Source organism: Ursus americanus, chromosome 8, assembly GCF_024610735.1.
Source record: "Ursus americanus isolate L20-20 chromosome 8, mUrsAme1.1.p, whole genome shotgun sequence".
Classification (NCBI taxonomy): domain Eukaryota; kingdom Metazoa; phylum Chordata; class Mammalia; order Carnivora; family Ursidae; genus Ursus; species Ursus americanus.
In genome coordinates, this window is record NC_142134.1 from 76,923,382 (window position 1) to 76,947,690 (window position 24,309).

The 24,309-nt window shown below is 52.7% G+C and overlaps 1 protein-coding gene across 8 annotated transcripts in view; it reads left to right on the forward strand.

Moving 5' to 3' along the window:
• SLC2A9 (solute carrier family 2 member 9) overlaps positions 1-24,309 on the forward strand; it is a 286,157-nt gene that overhangs the window by 19,635 nt on the left and 242,213 nt on the right. For 2 of the 8 annotated variants that reach the window (XM_045771354.2, XM_045771356.2), the window contains exons 2-3: positions 12,756-12,857; positions 20,188-20,286. In XM_045771354.2, coding sequence (XP_045627310.1) covers positions 12,795-12,857; positions 20,188-20,286 — 162 coding nt within the window. In that variant the 5' untranslated portion in view covers positions 12,756-12,794. Of the gene's footprint in view, positions 1-9,931; positions 10,088-12,755; positions 12,858-17,571; positions 17,712-20,187; positions 20,287-22,384; positions 22,528-24,309 lie in introns of those variants that run through there. The other 6 variants (XM_045771355.2, XM_045771358.2, XM_045771353.2 and 3 more) reach the window with 6 other exon arrangements.

Below are 24,309 nucleotides of genomic sequence, written 5' to 3' on the forward strand. Positions count from 1 at the left end.
CCGCTCAGTCAACCCTGTGCCAATAGGATCCCGTCCAAGCAACTAGACCAGCCCATCTTTCGCCCCACTTCTCTCTCTGGAAAGATCTGTCACTCTCCTCACCCACTCACTGTACTCTGGTCGCTCCTCCCCCTGTTGGCCCTTCTCCCTGGGCTGCTCTGCTGTTGGAAACTCCTTTCCTTCATACCCAGAGAGCTGCCCGTCTGGGGTGTGTGGCCGTCATAGCACACATGTTGTGACCATTGTAACTCACCCACCAGCCTCGAGCCCTCCCTTCCTTCATGTCTTTGCTCACGTATTACCTTCCCGGTGAGGGCTTCCAGAACCATCTTTTAAAAATTTGCGATGTCCCACCCCACAGCCCTCTATACCCCTTTCTTTATGTTTTTCCATGGCACCCATCCCAATCTAGTAAACTATCGTTTAATCACACGCGTGGTCTACCCTCTGTCTCCCTTCCCGAGCACACAAGCTCCATGAGGACAGGCAGTTTTGCTGTGTGATTTCATGGCATCCTCCCCAGTGCCTGGGACGGGGCCTGGACCGCCGAATAGTGAAGGAGTGCGTTCCGCGCAACTGTGCGTTTCTCTCCCTCCTACGAGTGGAGCGCCTCTCAGGAGGGACTTTCTCTGATTCATTTCTGTGCCTCCAGCAACTAACAGATGGCCTGGCTCTTAGTGCGACCTCAGGAAGCCTGGGGTGAATAAATGAAGGCGGAAGTGAATGAACGAATGGATGAATGAGCAGGTGGATTTCTTTTCCAGAGTTTGCTTGGCCAAATGCCGCGAGCAAGTGTCTGTAGCCCACCTGTGGCTGCTCCTTGGGGTGGAATGCGCCCCAATACCACCTCTAGGACGTTTGCAGCCCCAGGAGGTCACTCTGGGCTGTACATGTTGAACAGAGCGATCGAGTCCAGCCAGCCCGGGCAAAGCCGTGCCATCAGCTGGGGTGACAGTCTCGCCAGCGCCCCTCCCTTGCTCTGCCGCTTTCCCCTTCCCTGAAGGGCGAACTGGGCTTCCCGCCACTTTGTGAGAGAAACTGGCCTCCTCACCCCGACCCCTCAGAGGAAGTGCTTCTGCTTGCTCAGCGGTCCCCAGCAGGTGCTTCTCAGGGAACAGAGAGAAGGAAAGGGACAGCAGCTCCAGGTGGCCATCCGCTCCCCGCTCCCTGCGCCTTCCCTGGCTTTTTTCTCCCCGTCCTCTTGCTCCCACCCAAGCCTCGGCACACACAGGAGAGCGACGGTCCGCCTCGGAAAGCTAAGGCGCTTGCGGGTGTCCCCTCCAGGTTCACTGCTGCTTCTCCACCCTGAGCGCTGTCACAAGCCGGGAAAGGACTGCTTGTTGGCTGGAAGCCAGGTGAATGAGGGAGTCTGGCCAAGCTGGAGCTCACAGTCGGGGCCCCCGTGGAGCAAACAAGGCCCTCTCTTGCTGCAGAAGCCACGCGGCTTTCCCTTTCCTGGGTGCAGGGATGTGGACCATGGGGGCGTCCCTGGAGCAGGGGGAGTCTTCACTGCTTTGGGCAGAGGGTGAGCCCGAAAGCTCCAGGCACAACTCAGAGGCTGTGCGGCCCGGCCAGGAAGGTAGGGCCAGCAGCCAGGGCACCAAGGTCAAGGGGATCTCAGACCTTCATCAATCTGGCTGGGAGGAAGTGCCTATAATCTTAGCCTTCAAGGTAAGAGCCAGGAGACAGATTCAGAAAGAACATACAATTCGAAAGAACCCACAGATTCTCTTCATTTTTTTTTCCTATTTATGCTTGCTTAAAAGTTAGCTCATTGGCTTAATTCATTCTTTCCTTCAAGAAGCAAAATGGCTCTATTCATTGATCTATTCATTCCTTTAAGTAGCATATTGATTTCCTCCCATTCATCCTTCTGCTAATTAATTAATTAGCGAATTAATGAATTAAAAATATTTATCAAGCGCCACATTTCAGACTGTATTCTAGGTGCCAGGCACAGCAGTAAACATGACTAGGTGGCTGGGCTAGGGTTTCAGGAGGAAACTGAACCCACTCCAGACAAGTCAAGTGACTTACAGAGGTGTGGGTGGGGGTAAAAGAACAGATGAAGAATGGCCAGTCTCCCAGTGACAGCGAGGAGCCATTACCGCTGGCCTTGAGGGCAAGGGAAGGAAGTGGCATTGAGAAGGGAGGGGTGGAGGAGGGCCACCTGCTGACACCTGCACTTAGGGACTTGGGGACCAGACAGCTATTGCCAGAGAGGCTGAACTGGCAGCGGGGGAGGGGGGTAGCAGGGAAGAAGCGCCCACCTCCTTGTCTTCCCACCCTTCGTTTTCCTGCCCACACCTCTCTTGGGCGGACAGTTGGTTGCAAGGGAGTCAGCCAATGCCATCCCTCAGGCCGGCTCCCCAGGGAAAGATCAGGACAGGGAAGGTGGGGACTGGAGCCAGGGAGGCAAGGAGAGTGACCAGCACAAGACCCAATGCCAGCTGGGCTACACGTGTATTCTAGCTGGGGGACAGAGATCAGCAAACAGGTAAACATCCAGCAAAGGGTGGTCAGTACCACGCCGAAGGAAAACCAGGGCGGGAGAGATGGAGGTCAGGGGGTGACTAATTACAAGCTTGCGTTTCATATCAGGGTGTCGGGGGGCCCTCTCCAATGGGTCCTATCGGAGCGGAGGCCAGAGGGAAGTAAGCGGCGAGTCCTTTGCAGATCTGGGGGAGGCCGTTGCGGGCAGGGGAACAGCAGGCACAAAAGACTCTGAGACAAGAGTGTATTAGAACCACTCAAGAGCACCAAGGGACCCAGCTGACCAGAGTGGAGGGGTAGGGGGAAGAAAATGGGGGGGACAGCGTCATCGGGGTCAGAGGCCCTAGCGCTTGCTAAGGCTTGAGAACATAACCCTGAGCTGAGAGGGTCTGGAGCCATCGGGAGGGGCATTTTCTGAGCATGGGAGGGAGGAGCTCCAACCTCCACTATAAAGAGCACTTAGCTGCTCTGTGGGGAAGTGGGGGGCGGGGGCAGGGCAGGGGCAGGGAGAGCAGGCAGAATGCCATGGCACTGGTTCCTCCCAGAGGTGCCAAGACGGCTTGGAGGAGGGCTGAAGAGCAGGAACCGATGGGAGGCGGTTGGATTCTGGATCGTGAGGCGGGGTGTGGACAGCAGGTAGGACCGCAGTGCCACTCACCGGGACAGGAGGACTGTGGAGGAGCTGGTTTGGGGAGGGAAGGTGGTAGGCTGCGGGCCTTGGTGAGTTCGAGATGCTGGTTATTCATTCGAGTTTGCCAGCTGAGCGCCGCCCGAGGGGCCCGCCCTGGCCGCAGACACATGACTCCCTCCAAGTGCTTGCTCGGCTCAGAACTGACCTGGCCACTTCATCGGCTTTATTGGGTCACCGTAACTCTGAGGTTCCTTTGAGTACCCAAGTGCCGATGTCACGTGGGCTGGCCTGGAACGCGGGACACCTGGGCTGGGATGGAACCGTGAGAGTCGTCAGCACGCGGGTGGGATCAGAGCCGCCCAGGAAGCCGGTGCAGAGTGAACAGGGCAAGGGGGAGGAGGCGGCCCCAAGGAAGAACGTGTGGAAGGCGGCCAGAGAGACGGGAGAGAACCCCGCAGCTGTTCAGATGAGCGCTTCCGAGTGTCAGGAAGATCCAGGCCAACTGGCATCGGGCCCACAGCCCTTCCTTTGACACCTAAGGGCCACACGCTGAGTCTCCCTGGAGAGCACAAATTCCCTGGACCTGCTCGGGGCGTCAGAGCCGGCTCCGTTCTTGTTTGTCAACTCTGGTCAAGCTGAACAAGAACCTGGGAGAAACTTGAATGAACAGCTAAGTATAAATATTTACTTGGACCCTCTGAATTTCAGAAATGGTTGACTTATAAGTGATAAAATGGGTACAATTGACAAGGCTTTGCCAGGGGCTGAGGATTAGGTCCATACATTATTAATCCCGTCACGGGGACACGCTGTCGTGTTTACGTGTTTACGGTGCAGGCAAGGAGGCTGAGCTTAAGGCGGGTAACTGAATTGCTTCAGGTTACACGGCGGGCTGGGGGCGGTCCCTGTGGGTGCCAGAGCCTTGCTCGGCCGGCCGAAACCAAACTCAAGAGCCAGGAGGAGGGTCTGAATCTTCAGACATTCCACTCCAATTTTTTCTTTTCTTAAAGTTGATATTTCGAACTTACTTCAAAACCGTGATTAAAGCAAGCAGAGGTCTGCCCATGCTTCTCCTTAAGGGCTTGTGAGGTCAGAGTCAGAGTTCCATGAGGGCTCCTGTCAGACCCAAAATGATACCCAAGCAGGCCATAGGCATCCACGGAGAGACTGTGCATCCAGGTTCTGGAAACAGGCAGAAAATGTGGGAAGCAGGGCACTGAGTGCTGTTGCCACCAGACTCTCGCTAGACAGTGCTTCACTACCTCGGTGGCACCCACGGCTCTCAGTCAGACTCGGGGCCCAGTGCTGGTGGGACCCCCTGGCAGCCAGTCTAGGCTGAGCACTCTTGCCAGAATTTTCTGAGAGCAAGAGAGAGCTCAGCGGGCACTGTGGCTTCTCTGATCAGTTTGTCACAAATATGCATGAAGGGCCTACTATGTGCTGGACTCTGTTCTGGGCTCTGGGATGACAGCAGTGATGAGAGACAGGTCCCCTCCCCACACCCCACCCCCATGGAGTTGCATTCTGCAGGGGAGAAAAGACAGGAGCCCCAAAACAGACAGACAAAAAAACTCAAACAGAACGTCAGGTTTTAAGTACGCTGAAGAAAATAAAAGGTACTGAAAGAGAGAGAAAGAGGGAAGGTGGGAGAGAAGGAGAGGGACCGGACTGGGAGAAGGAGGAGGAGTCAGAAAGGGAGGAACGGAGAGACAGACAGGCAGACAGGCTGACTGGGGGTCGGGTGGGTTTGGTTGAGTCAGGGAGGTGACGGAAGGCCTTTCGAAGGCGATGTGCGAGATAAGTTACCTGCGGAACAAGAATGAAGCAGCCCTACGGTAGTTTGGGGACGGATCTCTGGGCAGAAGGAGCAGCCGGTCCAAAGGCCCCAAGATGGCAGAATCTGGGTGTTCGGGAGGAAGGGAGAAGGCCTGGGTGAGGGGTGTGTGGAGGCCGAAGGAGAGAGCAGAGTGAAAAGCTGGAGAGGCAGACGTGGGCTTGTCACCGGGGGCCTTCGCGACCTTCTTAAGTCCCGAAGCTGGAACCCAGGTCGGGAGGGGCCTACCCCTCGTTCTTCTGGTGCCACTTGGGTGAACGAGGAGGAGGGTCTGATTCTGGGCACAGGGAACGGCACGTCAGGACTTGTTCTAGGAAAGTCACCGGAGGCTGTAAGCCGAGTGGGTCCCGAGGGCTGAGTGTTTGCAGAGGATGTCGCTTTGGCCACCGCTGGATGGCGAGCAGCTGTGGACGCGGGGGGGGCGGGGGGGTGAGCCGGGAAGCTCTCTGGAGGCTGTGCAGGCAGGGTCTGGGGACAGATGTGCCATCTGCCCGGGATATAACTGGGGGCCAAGGTGGTGAGAGTTGTCGTGATTCGGACAGGCACCAGGAGGGAATTCAGAGGGAGGAAGGAGTCTGCTTTTTGGCCTGGAGACTGGGAGGGGGCTGGATGAGGCGGGAGGCCTGACAAAAGAGGGGATTTGGGCAGGGGTATCAGAAGTTCAGTTTGCATACGGGTGGGCTGAAGGCTGGGGGCGAGTCTGGGTGAGGTCGACCAGGACGAGAGTGTGGGCGGAGCAGAGAGGAGGCCTTGGCAAAGGCTGAGTCCTGGGGGAGCCTCTAGTCTCAGCGGCCTTGCGGGGAGGGAGGAGCCGCTGAGGGAAAACCGGGCCAGCGTGTTGACCAGAAGACAGGACAAGGAAGTTTCTAGAAGGAGCCAGAAGGAAGAGGAGTGGTCACCTTCATGAAAGCTGCTGGGAGGTCACAGGGAATTGACTAGTGACTTTGGATGATTGATGTTCTCAGTAAGAGCAGCTTGAGCCCTGTGACGGGTCTAAACCCTCCGCTGAAGCCGAAGAAGGAAGGGCAGCCAGTGAACCCCTGGGACAGTTGAGCTGCGACAGAGCAAGGAAATGGGGGATAACAGAAGGTCATGGGGTCAAAGGAAGTTTTTTTTTCTAATTGAGGTGAACTTAACATAAAATTATCCATTTTCTACATTCACAGTGTTCTGCCACCACCAGCTCTGTCTAGCTCCCCCAAAACACTCATCTCCCCCCAAACAAGCCCATCAAACACTGGCTTCCCACCGGCCCCTCCCCCAGTCTGCTTTCAGCCTCTGTGGGGCTGCGTTTTCTGCACGTTCCATCTAAGCGGAGTCATGAAACAGGTGACTGTGTCCAGCTTTTTCGCCTCAGTGTAAGGTTTTCGAGGTTCTTCTGCACTGTAAGCCGGTATCCGGACTTCATTCCTTTCTGAATGCTAATCCAGGTGCGGACAGACCACAACTGTGTATCCATTCATTAGCTAATGGACAGTGGGACTCTTTCCACATTTTAACTACTGTAAATAGCACGGCTGTGAGCATTCGAGAACAAGCTCTGTTTGAACACCTGTTTTCAATTCCCTTGGGTTTATACCCAGGACCGGTGTTGCTGGGTCCCAAGGTAATTGTGTGTGTGCTCTTTGAGAAACCATCAAACTGCTTCCCACAGTCACTGCTGCGGCTGACACCCCCAGTGGCAGTGTAGGAGGGCTCTAGTTTCTCCACATCCTCGCCAATGCTTCTAGATTAATTAATTTATTTGAGAGAGTTGGGGGGAGAGGCAGAGGGAGAGAGAGATGGAGGAGAAAACTCCCTGCTGACCGTGGAGCCTGACACGGGGCTCGATCTCACAACCCTGAGATCAGGACCTGAGCTGAAACCAAGAGTCAGATGCCCAACTGACTGAGCCACCCAGGTGCCCCCTCCCCAATACTTCTTAGTTTAGATTTTGTTTTTTAGTTGGTGATGTTAAGACACCTTTGTATATAGCCTAGAAATATCCAGTGGAGGAGAAATTGATGATGCTGAAAGGAAATGGGAAGACCCTGGAGAAGGGGAGAGGGATGTGCCCACAAGACCCACAATGGCAGACCCTCCAAAGTGAGAAGTCTTTTTGGATGCTGCAGGGCCAAAGAGAGAGAGAGAGAGAGAGAGAGATGTGTCTGACACCAGGGTACTGAGGCTCACTCTGACGGGCTTGTCATCTCTGGTGAGGGGCTTCCCCTCCAGAGCAGCAGTGAACAGAGGGTAGGCGGGGGGGTGGTGGTGGAATGGGTGGTCTTGCTTTAAATGTCAATTCTCATCCACAAGTCATGGTGCTTTAGGCAAGCAGGGTGACCTCGGGAACCCCAGGATACTCGGCCACAGAATGGAGCTAACAAACACTTAGTGGCTGCTCTTAGAATTAAATGAGGCTGTGCCTAACCAGTGCCTGGCACACAGTAGGTGCTTACTAAATGCAGGTCCCTTCCGTTGGCTCATCTGTCTGACCTGATTGTAAATTACCCAATGGAAGTAATAGATTTACCCTTCTCTGCAGCCTTCTCAGTGTCTAGCACTATGTGGGCCATGCAGTTGGTGCTCCATAAATACTTGAAAAAGAATAAACAAACAAGAGTAAAAATAATGATCAACAAAGAGACTCCCCAAAACAATAGCAACACTGGGTGCTCTACACAGCAGGCAATTCGAAGGGCAGCATCTCGTTTGGTCTGTACAACGTGACCCTGAGATGAGCACTCCCTTATCCCCACCTTGCAGAGAGGTGACTCGTCCCGTGTGACGTGGCTGGGGAGTGGCAGGCTGGGATTCCAAGTCTGACATCAAATCCCAGCCTCTTAGTCATCACGTTATACTAACAATCCAGATGTTGCTAAACCAATGGTTGAATAATCCTGGCATTGAGAATGATCTCCTGCAGCTAAAATGATGTCGAGAGAGAGGTCGGGTGACTGGGGAAAGAAAGGGCTGGGCACCAGCTGGATAATTGCAGACGCTTTGAAAAGTCTGGGGGAGCGATCGCACTGTCCAGGTGTGCCTGCATTTCCTTACACACAGCTGAAATCACCCCGGGCCCAGGAATGTCATCTTCCTGGTGTGCAGGTTGTGTCAGTCATCGGAGGTTGGTTAGTAAAAACACCTGCGGTAGACGCTTCGCAAGGATCAGGTGATTTCTTCCTGCTCTCCAGCCCACCCTTTTGTAAACCTCAAGGTTGGGGGGCGCCTGGGTGGCACAGCGGTTAAGCGTCTGCCTTCGGCTCAGGGCGTGATCCCGGCGTTATGGGATCGAGCCCCACATCAGGCTCTTCCGCTATGAGCCTGCTTCTTCCTCTCCCACTCCCCCTGCTTGTGTTCCCTCTCTCGCTGGCTGTCTCTATCTCTGTCAAATAAATAAATAAAATCTTAAAAAAAAAAAAACTCAAGGTTGGGAAACTGGGGAAATGGAATTAGCCACGAGCAGGTTGCCTGGGTGCTCTGAACTGACGCCAAGGGAATTGGATGGGCTTTCCCAGGTTCCCCAAATGGTGCTATCTCCCAGGACCTAAGCACATGCCTGAACCAGGCAGAGTCCTTTTTCCATGCTGGCTGGGACTCCCAGGAGCCCATCTTCACTTCCCATGCCCTCGGCTCTCTCTGTGCACTGGTCAGGAGGAGGCTGTGGGTGCCCTTGGCTGACCTTGGATCTTGCCCCATGCTGCCCAGCCACGCTCTTGGATTCCTCACCTATGTCCCTCGCCTCTCTGCACCACTCCAGACCTCCATTTATCTCAGAGTCCTGAAAACAGAGTGGGATTTGCACGTGGGCACCTCTTTTGTGCTAGAGGAACAGGGCAGGAGGACACTGTGACGTTCCTAGAGTAATGACAGCAATGCCCACGGGTACAGCGTCTCCGAGGTGATGGCTCTCACGTATCTCTCATTGGGCTGATTGCACTCCTAGAGCAACAGAGTAGCAAGCGTAAACCCTTCATCCTGCGCCTTTGCGCCTAGGACCCGATCTCCATGCATCCATCTGTGTCCTGTTTTACAGCTGTTGCCCTCGCCACCGTCCGGGCGGGCTGGTCCCGCGCTAGCCACACCCTCATGTTAGCAAGAAGCCCTCCGACACCCAGGAAGGTCTGTCCAATAATCCGCGGTGGCTTCAAGGGAATGCCTCTACCTTTGACTCTGGTCCAGAACTTGACTCTCACCCGGCAGGTTTTTGATCAACTGAGCTAGCCTCAGTTGTGCGCTGTTAATCATTTATCTCTCTCATGGAGACAGGCTTCAAGGGATGTTTACAGTAACAGCTGGATGCGGTTTAATTGTTAATGCTGCTTGCTTTCACAATTTCCCAGGCTTAGATGGGATTATATGGGGAACTGAGTTACCTCTGAAGCATGTGCTCTTCGCTCTTCAGACTGTAACAGGCAAGGGAAGCTCCCGGAACCAGCTGAGTTGCATCGGCTTTGGGGATGTTTTCAAGAGTCTGTGAGACTCTGGCCGAGCACCTGGAATAAGGGAATTGAAAAGTGAGGGATCTGAAAATCAATTCGGTGACGATGAAGTGAGGATATGCACATGACGTGCTTCACATGGTGCTTGATAAATGCTAACATAAAGATGAAATTGGTTATGAGTGATTATGGCTGAGGCTGCTAATCCAGTAATCTCCTTCTGCCTGCCCCCTTCCTCCGGCCCTCTCCTCTCTTTTTCTTTCTCTCCTTCTCTCTCTCTCTCTCAAGGCTGCTCTATTTTCCACATTCCTTTTCAATATGCTGTTTTAGGGTTCGCGTTAGCTCTGTGCCAAAGTCAGCAGAAACTTCACCCTGAAACTTAAGAATAAAGTCACAGCCAAGGATTACTCAATCAAAATCTGGGGAGAGTAGGAAGTATGTGGCATTTCCCGTGGCGAGCTGCCAGCCAGGGGCTGGACGGCACACGAGGCCGCAGCTGCAGGCGTTTGGAGGGAGGTGGCCTCCAGCTGGGGGGGCCAGCCCTGAGAGCACGGGTTCATCAGTGCTGTCCGTGCCGCTCTGTGGTGTCCCGATGTGAGCCGTGCCTTTCCTTTGCCTCCGTCCGTGCTCCCACCCAACACAGGCTTGCGAGCGACGATGCGACTTGACTTGACGCTGTCTTAGGCTCAGACGCACCCTGTGTGACAGGTAGGGCGGGTAACGATACTTCTCCAAGGCTTGCTTACTTCATTTGCAACGTGGCTGGCCATCGCGATTGACACGTGGTGCCCATGAAAGTTCTAGTCTCAGTAGCAGAGGCGGTTTTCTCAATATTTAACCCCAGGTAAGCTGAGGCTGGGCGGGGGGGGGGGCAATCAGATCGCTAGGACCAGAGTCGGGTGCTCCGCAGGGTAGGCGTTAACCCTATAGTTGCTGGGTGAGGCAGGTGGGCACCCTGGGGACTGGGGACGGGGCTGTTCCCCAATGGGTGTGGTGCAGTTCGAACTTTAAAGGGCTAGCACAGCCACACTAGTGGACACTTTTTGTATTCTTACTGCAGATGGAAAAGACAGGCAGCTAGCGGTTTTAGAACCTCATGCCCAGAGCTCGTATTTACGCTCTGTTCTATTTATTCATTATTCTATGTAAGCTTTCGAGAATTATTTTGAGGCAGTGTAGGGCTCTCTATTCATATGCCAAGTGGTTCCCCCTCCTTTTTTCTCGTAACCAGTTCTAAGACACTGTCTTGGAATGGTGTTCCAGAACGACCCTGACAAATGAATGCCTCATCTGTGCTCCACAGGGACCATTCAGTGGGAGTCTGGTGATGCTGGTGACCATTTGGCATTTATTATGTGCTTCATATGCACGGACTCACTTGATCTAAGCCCTGTGAGATATGTCCTGTTGTTCTTCCTCACTTGACATATAAAGAAACAGAGGTACAGAGAGGTTAAGCAACTTGCCCCAAGTCACACAGCTAGTGAGCTATAGAGCTGGGGTTTGAACTCATGGCTCTGTGCGGCCTGGGGTGCACGCTGTCTGCACCTGGCCTTGTGCCATGCTGGGGCAGCTTCCCACCTGGGACATGATGTCTCAGGGACGATGAGGTCATTGTCAGCTCTGTGGTGGTCTCTGTAGGGTGAGGCACAGAGTCTCACCTTCAAGGCTCACCTCCTCTGCACGACTGTCTGTTCCTTCTGGAAAAACTGAATCACTTCCTTCTGTGCATGGGAAGAAGGAAATGCATTCTAGGCTGAGGGGCAGCCAAAGGACCATGAGAATGGCCTGAAAAGGGAGGTCCAGTGGGCTGGAGTGTCCCTGGGTATGTGTGCTGGGATGAGACAGGCAGGGTCCCTCAGAGGAGGGCCTCGGATGTCCCCCTCCCGTGCTGGCCATGGAAGTTCACCAACCAATGTTCCCCATCAGGCCGGCTCAAACGACTTCTGTATCTCAGAACCCATCATCCTATCTGAGCTACATATTCTTCCAGAATTGCACTTTTTATGTCTACTTGGCTCCTTGGCACATTAATTAAAATTTTCTTAAATTTAAAGCAATTTTTTTAAACTTGCTTTTCCAGTTATAGAAGTGGGTTTTTTTTGGTTTATGGTTTTTCTGGTTTTGTGTGTGTGTGTGTGTGTGTGTGTGTCAAAAATTGGAAAAGCATAGGAAAACAAACCAGACAAAAATGGGCTAAAATACCACGGCCAAGTAGAAACTGCTGTTCTGTGTTGCTACTTCCAGGGAGTCTATTTTCGCTGCCCATAAGTGTGTGATGTGTCCTCTGCTCACCTCGGCAGCCCAGGCTCCTGCTGCTCGCCTGCCCTGTGTTGGGCCAGGCCCCTCGCCTTCCCTGGGCCCCGGGAGCCCTCTGTACGCTCTTCCCAAATGGGCTCTTCCCCTAAAATAGGGAGGTTCCATGAGGGCAGGGCAAAATCTGTCTTGCTCTGACCTGGGTATTACGGGCTTAACGAATAATTGTGGAATAAATAACTTTATGTATCAACGTTTAAAAAAATCTTAATTTTATATGAAAAAATACACGGACATAGTTTAAGTCCTTATATCACATAATACCGTGGATTCGTTAGTACGTACATCTATGTTTAATGCTAATAGACATGCTTTTATCGGTCTTTCTCTGTCAAGTAAGATGAGCATTTCCCCATGACGTTAAATATTCTTTAACATAGTTTTCAAATGCTACATGAGTTTCCATATATGGATGCACTATAACTTATCTAAATTTTCCTGCTAGATAGTTTTTCTACTGTGAATACCATTTGTGAACAATCTCAGCTGAAATCTGTGCCCTTTTTTTATTACAGCTTTTGGATAACTTTCTATAAATGGAGTAGCTGGGCCAAAGGGCCTACATATTTTTATGGTTCCAGAAACTTATTTTCGCCCTCCAAAACACCTGCACATTTTTCTCCTTCTGTCCTGCCAGTGATTTTGGTTACAATTTTGGCGACTGTTTCTGATTTGACAGGGAAGATTGGTACTTCGTTTAATCTGTATCACTTTTATTTTCATGTCTTGGGGACAGAAATTTTGGTGTTTCCGAGATCTTCCCGCCATAAGAATGACCATCTGAATGAGAATGTTTGAATGTTCGGGGGAGGGGCCTGTGTTTAATAAGCAACATGGCAAGTGTGGGAAACACAGATGTCCGGCACCCCCATCCCGCATGCTGCAGATGGGGACACTGAGGCCAGACGGGAGCAGGGAGACGCCTCGGTCTCCAGGGGAGCTGGGCACTGCCGTCCTGGTGTCCACACCAGCAACACCTCCATTTGGGGGCCACCTCCCCTGATTGCACATTGGTGACAGCAAGTCTCTAATGACTTCTTCCTTTTTTTCTCCTTCTCAGGAACAAGGAAACCCAGTCCAAAAATCTGAAAAATAAACCATGAAGTGCAGTGAAAAGAACTCCGCAGATTCCAAAGAAAGAGATCTGGCGAGAAAGAAATTGGTCAGTCCTGGTTTCCTTATCTCTCCCTGTTCTGGTGACGCTGGGGCAGTCTGTCCCAGCCCCCTCGCCCTCCCAGGGAAATGTAAGTGGAGGCGAGATCAGGCCAAGAAGAGAGAGCAGGGGATAGAAGCAAAGGTGTGTGGGAAGTTGCCCTGTGAAGGGGAAAGCGTGTGCTACGAGGCACAGGCCACTGATCATATTGTATTTTGGTTGATGGTGACTCTACGGTCTGCTGGTAGCCTTTGGGACCTGGGGGGAAAGTGGTTTCCACTCCAAAGCTCATTTCGCAACAAGGGGACACGACTGTGTGAGCGATGACGTCGTTGTCCTTGTGGATACACTGAAACCCATCCCCCGCCCTCCAGCAAGGCCTGGTCCACCTGCCCCAGAGAGGCTCTCACTCCTCAGGGATCCTGCACCTTCTTTTAAACCAGACTCTAAAACCAAAGCCAGACAGCACCTGCTCTGTGTGGGGACTTTACCCGGGTCTCCCCTTTGGTTCTCTTGGCCACACCACAGTGAAGACATCACCACCCTCATTTTACAGGCGAGGAACTGTGGCTCACACAGGGATGAAGCCACTTGTCCAAGGCTACATAGCTAGTTTGCGGGGGAGTGGTCTTGAACCCTGGTCCCTTTGTGCCTCATCTCCTAGAACGTCTGCAGAAGAAAATATGTGCAGATTTTTATTTAGCCAGACAAAGATCCCCACAGGTGTATGTATCAAACTGCCCGATAAATGTGGAACTGGCAGGTGGAGAGGGATGGTCCCCACCCTCAGGTGTGAAACAGAGGCCCAGGGAGGGCCCAGCCACCTCCTCAGGTCATCCAGGGATGAGGCAGAGTCACATGAAATAAACAGGCATTCCCTCCAAGGACACACTCCTACTGGAGTCAAGGCTCTGCCGTCCAGGCATTTGGTGTAACGCAGGAAGCGGTAGAGTCATCTCAATCATTCTGCTTAAATGATAGTCAATAACACCCCCCCCCCTTTTTTCCTTTCCTGCCCTTTCCTGGTACAACGTTTTCATCTTGTCCAAGCTTCAGGACACCACCCAGAGGACAGTTTGAGTTCCGTCCCAGAAAGTATCTACCTGGCCCTTCCCTGAGCGAGGCGGGAAGAAAATTCTGGGAATCCAAAGAGGCTTGGGACACTGGGTTAGCTGCTCGGGCCGCCATGACCGAGCACCACGAGCTGGGGACGTAAACAACAGAGAGGTGCTTTCTCACGGTCCTGGAGGCCAGAGGCCAGAGGCTGGAGTCTGAGATCAAGGGTGTCAGCAAGGTTGATTCCCTCTGAGGCCTCTGTCCTTGGTGTGTAGACAGGCTGTCCTGTCCCCGTGTCCTCGCACGGACTTTCTTTTATGTGTGTCCTTGTCCCAAGGTCTTCTCATAAAGACACTAGTCATATTGGATTTGGGTCTACCCTCGTGACCTCATTTTACCCCACTCTCCTCTGTAAAGACCCTGTCCCCCAAAACAGTCACCTTCTGCGGTGCTGGGGGTTAATGCTTCACTGGATGAATCTGGGGAGGGGGACACAGTTCACTCTACAACAGACAGAGCCCCTGCCCTTGGTGAGCTCCGGTCCAGAGGGAAAGGCACACATGAGGCCCGACACTCGTAAGTAAGGATGGTCACAGCCAGTGCAGTTGTGAGCAGCGTATGGAACGCAGGGGGACAGAGAGGGCCCAGCGGAGCTCCTGGGGGGAGCTGGTGAGAGAGCGGCGGACCGACGGATGAGCAAAGCTATGGGTAGTCACGGGCGAGCTGAGCAAGGACCAGGAGAACCTGGCAGAAGTAGGTTCTCGACAATAATGGTGGGTGGGTGTATGCCTGCAGGAATAATGTCAGGAGAGGATGCTCGTGCCCCAGCCCCAGCACACCTGGGAACACCTGGCCAACGGCCACATCCTTGTTAGCGTTAATTTCCTCAGGGTCTGCCAGAGAGCACGGGCCGAGCAACGTGGGAGTGGCAGCAGCGGTCCCAACTTCACTTCCTCCCTGTGACGTCAGCCTAGCAGCTCCTCAGATGGCTGCTGGAGGACGGGTGACACCATGAGTGTGAACACATCTGGCTGAGGGCAAAGCAGTGTAGACGTGCTCCGTGAGCTGCAGGAGGAGGGTGCTCGGGTGATGGGAAGTCCCGGTGAACCGCCGTCTGGTCCAGGGAGGTGCAATGCATCATGTTTGTCACCGAGAGACCAAACCTGAGCACTGGAACGGGCCTTAGCAATCGTCCAGGGACATCAGCCCGGCCCCAGGCCTCCCCTTCCACCGCTGAGGACACTAATTCCCCACAGGGGCCCAGATCTTTCTACACAGAGTACGCAGGATGGTACTTACTCAGAAAAGGTTGGGAGCGTTTGGGTCCAGATACGGCGCATTGTCCGGGGACGAGGCGATTTTAAAAATCCTACCGAGTATTCACTGTACCCTTGCTATAAACCGCCTGCTGTTTTCACGGTTCCACGTGCTTTTCAAGGATAAACTCGCGGAATCTTGCACAGGTCTATGAGGTGCTGACACTGTCATGCCCATGCTACAGATGAGGACACTGTGCCACAGAGAGGCCGAGGGACAGGCACGAGGGCTCGCAGGTCCTACGTGGCTGAGCGGAGGCTCGAACCCAGGCCAGCGCCACCCACTGAGCTGTGGCAACGTGAAGGGACAGCTCCTACCACCTTCAGCAAGCTTTCCCAGAAAGTAGAGCTGTTCATTTTGTCACCCCGAAAAGCGCTGGGAATTTGAAACCGCTTACTGCCTGAAGGAAGGTAGCGCGGTTAACTCGGAGGCCACTCTCCAAGGAGCCGGAGCTCTGGCCTGGAGCTTGAGCGAGTCTGCTCTCAGGTTCGTGACTTTGGGCAAGTCACTGCTCCCCTCTGGGTTGGTTCAGCGCCGGCCTGGGAGAGAAGTTATGGACAGCCACTTCCACCAATAAGAGGAACTCTTCAGGCCAAGCACCGCCTCCATCCAGGCTGCGGGACCAAAAGGGAAAGTGAAGTCTGCACATGTCCAGTTTTAGCATCTGGGACAGCCCCTGGCGCAGGGCCGGAACCCGGGGCAGCCGCGGGCTGTGGGTCTCCTTCCACCCCTGGGATCTGCATCCGCTCTGGCTTCTGGCCTCTGAGCTCAGATTCAGCAGGGCTTGGGTCAGGGAGGTTGAGGCAAGAGGTGTGCAGGGACAGCTCTGACAGGGGCTCAAGTCCACACTTGGAGTCCGCCGCCGGCCTGTGGACATGCTGTGCTCAGACGGCAGGGCCTTTAACGCTTGCTGACTCTGGGAGCCTTCTCAGCACAGGGGTGTCCCAGACACAACCCCCCCAAAACACACACACGCTTCGCACTCAACCGTAGTTGCATGTTTGTGTTGACCTCCTGGGTCCTGGGGCCTATGAGTTTTCAACCCCAGTGGGAAGCACGGAACAATTTAAGAGAAGGCGGGGGGGGGGGGGCAGATCGCTTGATTCAATTGGAGCTTTAGCGAGAACAGGTGAGACCCCCTGCTAGCGATGAGGAAGCCAGGGACAATACACGGAGGGGCCGGAGCTAAGGAGAGGGGGGAGGAAACGAGGATGAGCGTGAACACAAAGTCCCCATCAGGACGGCCCAGTGTGGTCCCCAAGACACGGGGAGGCAGCTGGCCTGTCCCCTTCCCCGCCCCTTCCCATATCTTCAGAGCCAGCCATGCTCAACCATTCTGCTCCCCCACCTACCCCGGGGCATCTACGCCTGTGGGTCTTGGCTCTCCCACCCCACACCCCTTCTCTGCCTGCATATTCCCTGGGGCTTACTCAGGAATCACCTCTTCCAGAGAGTCTTCGGTGATCCAGCCCCAGTTTCAATGTCTGTGATCCACTAAACCTTGTTTGCTTGCTTCTTGTCTCGTTTTGTGGACTTGATGCCTCCCTGGTCTTCGAGGGGTTTTGCATTCCCCAAACATACCTTTGCCTGCTGGCCTCTGTCCCTGCGTTCTGCCGCTGGGAGCAAAGGGCCAAGGCACGCTGTCCTAAACCTGTCATGATTAAAGCCACTTCTCTGACATCTGGGGCCAATTGGCCACATGGTGAATGAATTCTGATGTCGAGTGTGCGTGGAGGGGTCTTGCCTCCTTCATGCTTTCCCTGAGCCAGCGCGGTGGGCAAGGAGGAGGTCTTCCCTGAGCCAACGCTGAGTGAGCAGGACAGGGTAGCGACCGAGTGGCAAGTCCTTTTTCTTCCAAACCCATTTGTTCTAGATCTGCAGGGCAGTCACGCCCACGTCCAGCATGCTGCTCGGGGCCGTGTGTTTTCTGTTTGAGCCGCAGAATAACTACCGGACAGACAGTCCAGGCGGGATCAGTCTTCCGTTTTACACTCGTCAACGGGGTGACTCAGAGAAGCAAAGTGACTTGGCTAAGGCCGCAGTTAGAGAGGCAGGGTAGGGACCCCACCAGGCTTCTCCTGCCACCAGCGACGTTCCGTTCTGCTCCGATCCTCAGAGAGGCACCCTGGCCTTATGCCCAGTGCTCCCTCGCTGCGCGCTGTTGGGAGGGAAAATCAAAGGTGCCAAAGGAAAAATCCGTGCCCTGGGTGGTGATTCCTGAGAAGGCAAGTTTCCCTTCCAGGACTCCTGGGTTGCTGCTATAACTGGGAACTGGGGGAAAGCCCACGGTGCCCGTTTCCTGTTCAGACAAGATAGAACTGCCGTATTTCCTGCTGGGCCCCCGCCCCCTTGTGGACTCTGCCTCCTGCTCAGAGATGCCCTGGCACGGCCCCCGGCCGGAGGAGCATGGCCTCCCGGGCCTGGGCTCGCACAGGGGCTGCAGAACGTGGCCGCACCCTGAGAGGGACACCGGGCAGGAGGACCAGAAAGGTAAACGCAGAAACCGGCCTCTGGACCCTGCCACAGGGCTCAGAGGCTCAGCGTGGGCGGCTGTGCTGCCTTCCTCCGCTGCCTGGAAGGCCTGGGGCCCCGGGTCATAGAAGCCTGCCGTGAGGGCCGGCATCCTGGTCCCCGTGACCTTGGCCATGGAGCTCCCGCCCTGGAGCTGCAGTTCTGGCAACAAGGCTGTGCTCCTGAAATGAGGCCGCGGCAGAGAGCTGCCTCGCACGTGCTGGGTGGTGTCCCCTTTTCCTTCCCCGCCCCCCACAGCTGGTACCCTCTGTCCCTGGGGCAGGTGATGCGAGGGGGTGGGCACCGGCTGGCCAAGCGGGGGCAGGGGCCCCAGGGAGAGGCTCCCACCTGCCCTTCTCTATCCTCTGATGGGTGCAGACAAGGGGACAGTGATCAGGGCTGGAAGCCAGGGGGCCGAGGGATAGAAGGCACCCGGGACGGCCCAGGGAGTCAGGAGGAGTGACATCTGTGCTGAGACCCAGAGGATAAGGGACTATGGAGAATGGGAGTTTTGTCCAAAATGCAGTTTTATTCCTTCGGTGAATCCCGTGCAGTTCAGACCCCCCTTACTGCAGGGAAAGATTCTGGACCCACACCTGGCAATGTCCATCCCGGTGGCTTATCAACCTCCTTTCTCACCCCCATCCAATCACGAGCATTTCCCGAATACCTTCTCTGCGGCAGGCTTGGTTCCTGGAAGCAAGACCCCCACCCTCAAAAAGTAAGAGCCTTGCCCACTCTCCAGCCTCTGCTGCTAACACTCACGGGTGCAGGTTAGCTCAGCATAACAGCCCAGGAGGTGGGGTTTGTTATCATCCCCATTTTCAGATAAGAACACTGAGTCACAGAGCAGCTATGCAACTGGTCCAGGTTATAGCCCTAAGTGGCAGAGCCCGGGGTAGGACACAGTTGAATCATAGAGAAGTGTCAACATGAGAAGGTGGAGCTTCCAGAGGAGCTTTCAGAGGAGGGGACGTGGTCATGGGTCTTGGATACAGAAGTCTCTAGAAGGGAGAATTCCGGGCGTACGTGGCCATACAGGCCAGGCCAAGAGAGACCTTGGCGCCTGCCCTGAGCAACAGCCATTCTGCACGGCTGGGCAAGAGGGAAAGCAGAAGGAGTAAACAGCCTTTCTGAACACGCCCTTTGTCCTCATCCAGCCACACAGCCAGTCCTCCACAACCTGGACAGCCAGTGCTGTTCTTAGATCCGTTGTCCAGCTGGGCAAGCTGAGACCCAGGAAGGTCAGGAAAGTGGCTCTGATTCCCACAGTTGAGTGCCCGGAACATCCCGTGCTAGAGGAGACTATGGAGGTGAGCAGAGCAGGGAACTGGCTATTGGGGTCCAGCTTTCCCTTCCAAACAGCATTTGACTGGTGCAGTTGCCGGAACTGTGGACCTTGTCTGTTTTGTTTGCCGCTGTATCCCTGGAGCTTGATCAGGGCCTGGCCCAAGAAGCACACACACGTTATGGAATAGCAGAGAAAGTGGCTTCCAAGAGCACGTGGGTCCCCTCCATCTGGAGACTGGCCCATAGTCCCCTGGCCAGCTTCGGATGGCAACCCCTCCTGCCTCCAGCTCCTGCCAGCTGGTCAGCTTTTGCCAAGTGGTCCAGATGCTTCCGCTCCGGGGCCCTGTCCTGATTGTGACCGTCCTTGGATGAGGCCAAAGGACAGGATTCCGTGGAGGCAGATGCCTCGTCCTCCGGGCTGAGCCCTGTATGTCTCTGCAGGTCCTTGGCCTGAGGCACTCACAGTGGCCTGCAGATTGAGTCTGGAACAGCACGTGCAGTGGTGCGTGTGTGTGCACGTGAGCGTGTGTGCACCTGTGCCGCTGTGAGCAGCCTCAGGCTCCTAGGCTCTGTTGCCAGACAGAGAGGCAGTGGGGGAGTGGCAGCATAGTGCAGCGGGAGGCTGCATGGGCTCCAGCCACCATCCCAGATGGCACCACAGACACCTCTGTGCCTGTTTCCTCACCCATAACATTAGGATCAAAACGCGTCTAAAGATTCCAATGAGAGAATAGCCAGAAAATGCTCTGAAAAATGCCTGGTCCGTCCCTCTTGTCAGCACCTGCCGCTACTGTTGGTGCCTGAGTTTGGCTTTGTTTTTTGCTGCTATGTGGTTCAGAAAGTGGCCAAACTCAGCTTATACAACAGTATGTGGCTGCTTACAGAGCACCTGCTAAGGACATTAGGTCTGCAAGTCACTGATCTGTTGCAGCAGGCAGAAGCAAACTGAGCTCCGGGGGCTGACCGAACCCATCCAGGGCACCTGCACAGGCAGGTGGACCTGGACAGGCAACTCACCTGCCAGCCGGCTCCAGGAGCTTGCGTTCTTGCCCTGGGGATTCTCTGGGACGGCCTCCCCAGACAAGGGGACAGCCCAGGTACGTCCTGTGGGCCCTAGCTCTGTGCCCGACTGCCAGATCTGACATGCTGTCCTCTCCTTTCCCAGGACTGGTCTTGCTCGCTCATTGTGGCCTCTCTCGTGGGTGCCTTTGGCTCATCCTTCCTCTACGGGTACAATCTGTCGGTGGTGAACGCCCCCACTCCGGTGAGTGCCCCGCGGCTGTGGAATGTGTCCAATAGAGGGCGCTGCGGCCACATGGAAATCTTCCAGTGTTTGTGCCTGGCCCGGATGGTACTGGATTCTGCAAACCTTTGCACGCTAGTTCTGTTCCAGACCTTTGCGGGAGGGTCTAGGAGAGGGATAGAGAGCGTGAGACCAGCCCCCGCCCTCGAGGGGGAGATGAGAGACAAAGAAACAGACAATGTCACAACGTGGGGCAGTCAGTTCCTTGCTGGAGTGTCCTGGGAGAGTGCAGGGCAAGCAGAGGGGTCTTTGGAGGTCCCAGGGGCTGATCCTGATGGTCTTATTCCTGGGCATGGAATCCGAGGAGTCACAGAGAGACCTTAAGCATAGACATTTTCCTGATGTTCTTTTTGTGTTTATGGCTTTTAATCACAGCTAGAGGTCCCTTGGGTATCTGTTAAGATCCATCGTTGGCTTTTGTTTTCGTCTGGAATCAAGACATTAGGTATATCAATCAAGAAGAGGCTGTAAAGCAGCCCAAAGTGTTTATTTGGGGTCTTAGGGCTTGCAATGTGGGGGGCACAGAGAGGACCAAGGTTGAAATCGTGCTTGGAATTACGCCGGGGAGTGCAGGCTTACAAAGGCAAAACCCACAGGGTTGGGTAACTTGTTTTGAAGGAATTGTGATCAGGTGCTAACAGGGCTTAACTGGCCACCTGATACAGGATTGCCTCTGTAGCTAACGGCTGTTACATTATCTCTATTTCAGTCCCCGTAGAGTTCTTCCAAGAGGCAATCAATGTGAATTGGCAAGTCGTAATTGACAAAAGTTGAAAGTTCAGGGTGTTCCCAGAATTGAAACAGTGGCCCATAGGCCCTGCTTCCTCAATATCCTCCCCACCCCATTTTGAGTAATTCTCTTAGAAATACTTCCCTTTTGGAATTTCCTTTTATAGGTGCAGTTCCCCCAGGCCCTCCTAACACCTCCCTGATTGTTTGCAAGTTTGGTTTGGTTCTGCCTACCTAGACTATTAGGTCTAGAGCTACCCATTCCGGGGTGTGCTGACTTCTGATTGACTTACCTCCACCCCTGGGGGTAGGGTGGATGAAAGGTATGAGGGCAGGCTTCCTGGAAGAGGTTATGCCTCAGCTTTGTCAAAGGTAGAGCAAAGGCACAGAGGCTTGAGATCTGTGAAATGTCTGCAGGAATGCAGGTGTGATGCGGTGGGAGCACAGAATGCCTTTTGGGGAGCCTAGGGCAGGTGCTAAAGGGGCAGACAGAAGCCAGGCTGTAGACCTTCCTGGAGGCTTTTTGGGCTTTTCCTCGTTTGGGGCCCAGCATCCCCACGTGCCAAACGCAAGGGAGGCTGGACCATCGGGTATCAAAGGGTTCCCAGGAGCCCTGGATTTCGCAGAGGTGCCTTTTTAAAATTCAGATGTCCTTCAACAGTCCCACAATATCTTTTATAGCTGGTTTGTCCAAATTAGGACAAAACAAAATCACTGCCTATATATGCAACAGAAATACACGAAAATAATCACAACCCTGAAATTTAGATGTAGATGTTCATTAGTCTATTGCCTTACTTTTCTATGCATTTGAGAAGTTTTATAACATAATGTCCAAAATAATTACATCATTGCGTCTTTGCAAATGTGTCTATATATGCAAAAGAAGAGGGACATTTCCAAATCATGCTACTGAGCCCTGTCCTGTTTAGTATTGTCACCAACTATTTGGACAATAATATAGGAAGGATGTCTATTGCATTTCTCGGTTGATGAGCCGGAAGGAATAACGAATGTGTTAGGAAATGAAACATGTTAGAATCATGTGCCAGAACAGTTCTGATTTTTTTCTTTTTCTTTTTCTTTTTCTTTTTTTTTTTTTTTTACTCTGTTAACTCTTGTGTATTTCAGGGGTTCTGTGTGAGTTCATTTGAAAACTGATTCTGATGCTAAGACCAGTTTGAAAGCCAGGAGCCTAGATGGCCTCCCCGAACTCTTGCAGTGGCTTTGACTTTGTCATTGTGACATCATCCTGACATGGGGATCTGAGCTGTCCATACTTGTCTTTAAAAGAAGATTAGACGTTGACACTCTTGCTTTATTTTGACAGTTCAGCAGAAACTCCAGCAGAGGGTGGAGAACCTTTGCCCTCATGGTTTGTGGAACAAAAGGCCCTGTGAAACTTGAACCCTGAATCCAATGATGTAGGTGGAAAAATAGAAGTTCACACCACAACTATGGGAGCAAGAGGAGGTAGCAATTCTGTCATTCATCCGTTTAAAACTTGTTTTTAATTAATCAACTTTATTTTTAGAGCAGTTTTAAGGCAGGTCACAGTAAAATTGAGCAGAAAGTATGGAGAATCCCCCCATATCCCTTGTCCCCCCCAATGTACTGCTTCCCCCACTATCAACATCTTGGACCAGAGAGGTACGTGAACCTGCTCGATTCATCATCATCACCCAAAGTCCAGGGGTTACATTTAAGGTTCACTCTTGGTGTTGTGTGTTCTAGGAGATTTGACAAATTTAGAATGACAGGTACCCACCATTGTGGTATCTTACAAAACAGTTTCACTGCCCTAAAAAATCCTCTGCTCTGCCTATTCCTTTTTCCCTCCCTACTAACCCCTGGCAACCACTCATCTTTTTTACTGTCTTCATAGTTTTGCTTTTCCAGAATGTCATCAGTGGGAATCATACATATGTGGCTTGTTTCACTCAGTATTATGCACTTAAGCTTCCTTCCTCCATGTCTGTACATGGCTCAAAAGCTCATTTGTTTTTTAACGCTGAATAATATTCCATTGTCTGGATGGACCGGTGTCTTGAACTACTCATCTGTGGAAGGACTTCTTGATTGCATCTAAGTTTTGACAACTATGAATCAAGTTGCTATAAACATCCATGTGCAGGCTTTCGTGTGGACAGAAGTTTTCAATTCACTTGGGTAAAAATACCAAGGAGCACGATCGCTGAATTGCATGGGAAGAGTATGTTTAGTTGTCTAAGAAACTGACAAACCGTCTTCCTAAGCGGCCGCACTGTTTTGCAGTCCCAGCAGCAATGGATGGAAGTTCCCATCGCTCCCCGTTCTCACCGGCATTTGGTGTCCTTAGTGCTTTGGATTTGGGACGTTCTTAGGTGTGTCCTGATATCTCATTGCTTTAATTGTAATTCCCTAATGACATAGGATGTTGAATACCTTTTCTTCTGTTTTTTAAAAAGAGAGGAATATCTTTTCATATGTTCACATATCTTCTTGGTGAGATGTCTGTTCTGATCTTTTGCCCATTCTTTTGTTGGATTGTTTCTGGCATCATGGTTGAGTTTTAAGGGTTCTTTGCGTATTTTGGACAACAGTTCTATATCAGGTGTGTCTTTTGCAAACATTTTCTCCCAGGCTGTGCTTTGTCTTCTCATTCTCTTGACATCATCTTTCCCAGAGCAGAAGTTTTTAATTTTACTGAAGTCCAGCTCGTCAATGATTCCTTTCATGGATTGTGCCTTTGGTGTTGTCTCTAGAAAGTCACCACCATACCCAAGGTCATCTAGATTTTCTTCTATGTTGTTTTTTAGGAGTTTTATAGTTCTGTGTTTTACATTTATGTCTGTGACCCATTTTGAGTTAATTTTTATGAAGGGTATAAAGTCTGTGTCTGGATTCTGTGTGTGTGTGTGTGTGCGTGTGCATGTGCGTGTGTGTGTACTGTTCCAGTACCATTTGTTGAAAAGACCATCTTTATTGTGTTGCCTTTGCTCTTTTGCAAAGATCAGTTCCCTATATTAATGTGGGTCTATTTCTGGACTCCCTGTTCTGTTCTATTGACCTATTTGTCTGTTCTTGCACCAATACCACACTGTCTTGATTACTGTAGCTTTGTCGAAAGTGGAAGTAGAATGGCATCGGTCCTCCATCTTTGTTCTCCTTCAACATTGAGTTGGCTATTCTGGGTCTTTTGTTTCTCCATATAAGATTTAGAATCAGTCTGTTGCTATCCACATAACTCATTAGCTTTATACCTAAATGTTTCAT